Source organism: Mangifera indica, chromosome 16 (genome assembly GCF_011075055.1).
Source record: "Mangifera indica cultivar Alphonso chromosome 16, CATAS_Mindica_2.1, whole genome shotgun sequence".
Classification (NCBI taxonomy): domain Eukaryota; kingdom Viridiplantae; phylum Streptophyta; class Magnoliopsida; order Sapindales; family Anacardiaceae; genus Mangifera; species Mangifera indica.
The window spans coordinates 13215082-13218604 of record NC_058152.1 but is presented as its reverse complement, the minus strand read 5'-3'; the positions used below and the strand labels follow the sequence as shown (position 1 = coordinate 13218604).

Sequence of the window (3523 nt, the reverse complement as noted above, 5' to 3'; positions counted from 1 at the left end):
ATTATGTAATCACATAAAAAGAGATACTTAAATCTTAATATATTGATTCTAAATATCTAAAATGAAAGTTGTTGATAGTGCTATACCTTTGAAATAGAAGATGATTGAACTTTCTCGTTATAGTATAAGATAAAGATAGAATGTAACATGTTTAAGAGATTACGAAAATAGATGAAATTGTCATAAGTTATTTTTTTTTGTTATTTCTCAATAGAAAAAATTATATTTGCAATCTAGATTGACATGTGTATTGATGAAGTATATATAAACATATAAATTTATTGTATAATCTCAATATAATCAAACATATAAGTTGTGACAACAAATATAATAATTTGTTGAGCAAATACATACATTTATTACGACGAAAAAGATGAACCGATATTGAAATTATATTGACTATGTTAGGTATAACCCAATTTTGGATTAAATAAAATAAACCGTCTGTGTTTTTTTTCCCTTTTTATGTGATTATTTGCCTTGCTTATTTTAACTTTCATATGTTAAAAGGAGAAAATAGATTTTAATCTAATCTAACGGCTATAAAAAACCGGTAATGTTACCAATCCGGGAACGTAACGTTGAAGGAAAAAAAAGATTATTACATATAAAGAAAGAGAGACAAAGCGCGACGTGGACTTCATAGGACCCGGTGCCAGCAAGCAACGGCCCAGATTCGCTCTCACTGTCCTTCCATCTTGTTTATCTTCTTCTCGCTCTTCACTTTCAGTCTCATTCTCCTTCTCATTTTTCAAGAAAACCCTCTGCAAATTTTCCACCAGAAAACTCATAACTCTGCAAAGATGTTGCTGGGGAAGCGTCCGCGCCCTCCGATTAAGCGAACTACAAGCATGACAGGGATCACCGTTGATGTCTCCAACATGGACTCTTCAGAGTCCTCTGATCATCATCTTCAACCTCCTCCTAACGTACTCCCTCTGGCTGTGCCACAGAACATCAACGTCTACGATCAACGGTTTCTTTCCATGGTTTCTCCGAGAAACCTGCAGATAAATAATAATAATAATAATGAGTTCATGATGGAGACTTCTCATTTCCTTAGAGCTTGTGGCCTTTGTAATCGCCGCCTGGCTCCCGGCCGTGACATTTACATGTATAGGTACGCTTAATTTCTAATTTCTTCAATATCAAGATCCCAAATTTTTTGCCCTAAGAGGTATGTAGAAGAAGAGACTTCATGTATAAGAAGACATGGATCAAGTCTTTTATGGCGACGATAAAACTTCATGGTTGGTTCGGTTAAGAAAAAAGGCTCCCAAATCTTTTTCTCCTGTGATTCAGCTTCCAAACTCGAGTATTTCCTCATGGAAAATAATATTTCATGAGAGCTTCTTCTTTCCCTTTAAATTTTACTAAATTTACTCACAGAAATACGAACACAGAACAGTTACATAAATTGGGCTACTGAGTTAGTAAGATTTTTAAGCCAAAATCACTTTTCTCTGCTGTGTATAATTCAATTAATCTTTCTCCTTACAAATCCATAGCTTTTTTATAAATATTTTTTCTTTCCCATCAAATATTCAACTAAATTTTCTCGCAGAATACAAACAGTTATAAAGTGAGCTAATGAGCTAGTATGGTGTTTAGCAGGCTAAGATTATTTTTAACTGTTGCAGACAGATGTATTTTTTTCATCTTCTCTTTTCAAATCCATATATATATTTTTCCATGTGCAGGGGGGACACAGCTTTTTGTAGTTTAGAGTGCAGGGAAAAGAAAATGAAGCAAGATGAGAGAAGAGAGAAGTTGAGTGCATCATCATCATCCTCACCACCACCAGGTCCACGGGCCTCCACTGCGTCAGGTGAAAGCGAGCCAGTGGCTGCAGCTTGAAGAGAAAGGAGTAAGAGACGGTTAATCAGCTCAAGAATTAAGAAATTTTAAGCTTGTTTTCCACCATTATTGGCGCTCCACTTGCTAATGGTATTTACAGGAGACTCTTGGGATTGGCTGATGGTGTAAAATTATTGTGTAAAAAAAGAAAAAATAAATTATGTATGGAAGATGAATAGTGGGTGGTTGATTTTGAAAGCTAGACATGTGTAAGAAGAGCAGTGGAAATGGAAATGAGTGAAATTATAATCTGAAATTAATCTTGAAATTTTACCCATGGCTACTATCATGTCTAACTATTTTGTCTCATCAGCTTTGCTTCCCTTTCAAATTTCAGTTTTTTGTATTTTGTATTAATTTTATAAAGAAGTTGGTAAAAAATTAATTATATGAATCGCTTGATCTAAAATTATATAATACCTCTTATATTCATGACATGAAAGTGTATAATTTGTTGATTTATCACCATGCTAGAATAGTTACATATTGTATAGATGGATTGGAATCTTAAACAGTTCTACTCTTGAATCATCTTAACATATTATAATTTGATGTTTTATTATTAGGAATCTGACATTGGTTGAGAATTAAGTTGAAGATGTATATATAAGTGTAAGGAAAACCTTATTTTTTGTTCTAATTTTCGAGATAGGAGAGACCTAATATTACTTTGTAGAGATCTTGTAAGTGATATCAATTATTGATTTATGTGATTACAATTCCAAATTTACCTATCACTGAAGGCTTAGTTTAGAGGAGGGTTATGATTCCTTTACACCTTGTGAGATACCTAAATTGAATCAAATTCGAATAAAGATCAATTCAAACTTGATTTAAATTCAGAATAGTTAATTCACAATTAAATTTAACTTTTTTAAATTATTTAAAAAAAGAAGAATTATTAGAAGAGAAAAAAAAGAATCATGAACAAAACAAACTCTAATGTAATAATGTCAACATGAGGAGAGAGTTCAAAATGAAAAACTATTTTAGGTCATATTCCTTTAGTGATATTTCAAGCTCTATGATGACCGAAAGCACAATGCTTTTGAGAACTTGACAAAAATTGGGTTCACAGTTAAAGGAATAACAACGTTGTTTGTGAGAAAGACGAGATTGAAAAGGTTGCCTTGCCCATGCCTTGAGGTTGAGGTGATTGAGCAAGGAAAAAAAATCAAAATATTAGAACACTGAAAGCGAAATCCCATCTACCATAGCAAATCATCGTGTTTGTCTAATGAGACTATTAAATTTAAAAATTACCACATAAGCGGTATTTTTTTTTTTGCGGTGACGAGAGACTTTGGCGAAGTCCGACTACCAAATCAATAAATCTCAGAAAAAATTGATACAATAATCTACTGTCAGAGTTTTTGTCTTTAACATATTAGTGTGTTGAAAGGTGTAATATACACATTCAAGTCTATTTGCAAGAGGTGTAATTGAATCTGGATTCTTTCGACAATATTTAGAAGTGAACTTTCCTTAGAAGATGAACTCATAAATATTGGTCCCAATTTCGAGTTCCTTTTCGCTTTTGGTCCTTACAATCTATTGAAAGAACCTTGATTGGTGTGAAAATAAGAGCCCAAACGAGACCCGGAACAAAAATTATGAACCATTGTCACTATCATCGTCTTGGCAGTTTTAGTCATATCAAATTGTT

General features: G+C 32.8%; 1 protein-coding gene across 1 annotated transcript; it reads left to right on the top strand.

Annotated features, from left to right (window-relative positions):
* The first annotated feature begins 654 nt into the window (after positions 1–654).
* Positions 655–2140, top strand: LOC123199647 (FCS-Like Zinc finger 5-like). The gene is made up of 2 exons (XM_044614680.1): positions 655–1120; positions 1701–2140. Exons 1-2 carry the CDS (start codon positions 804–806, stop codon positions 1855–1857), a joined length of 474 nt encoding a protein of 157 aa, XP_044470615.1. The 5' UTR covers positions 655–803; the 3' UTR covers positions 1858–2140.
* Positions 2141–3523: the final 1383 nt, after the last annotated feature.

Excerpts from the sequence above, each read along its gene's own strand:
- LOC123199647 (XM_044614680.1), top strand. The coding sequence starts at position 804 with ATGTTGCTGGGGAAGCGTCCGCGCCCTCCGATTAAGCGAACTACAAGC. Across the intron at positions 1,121-1,700 it reads CGTGACATTTACATGTATAG|GGGGGACACAGCTTTTTGTA; the intron begins GTACGCTTAATT and ends TTCCATGTGCAG.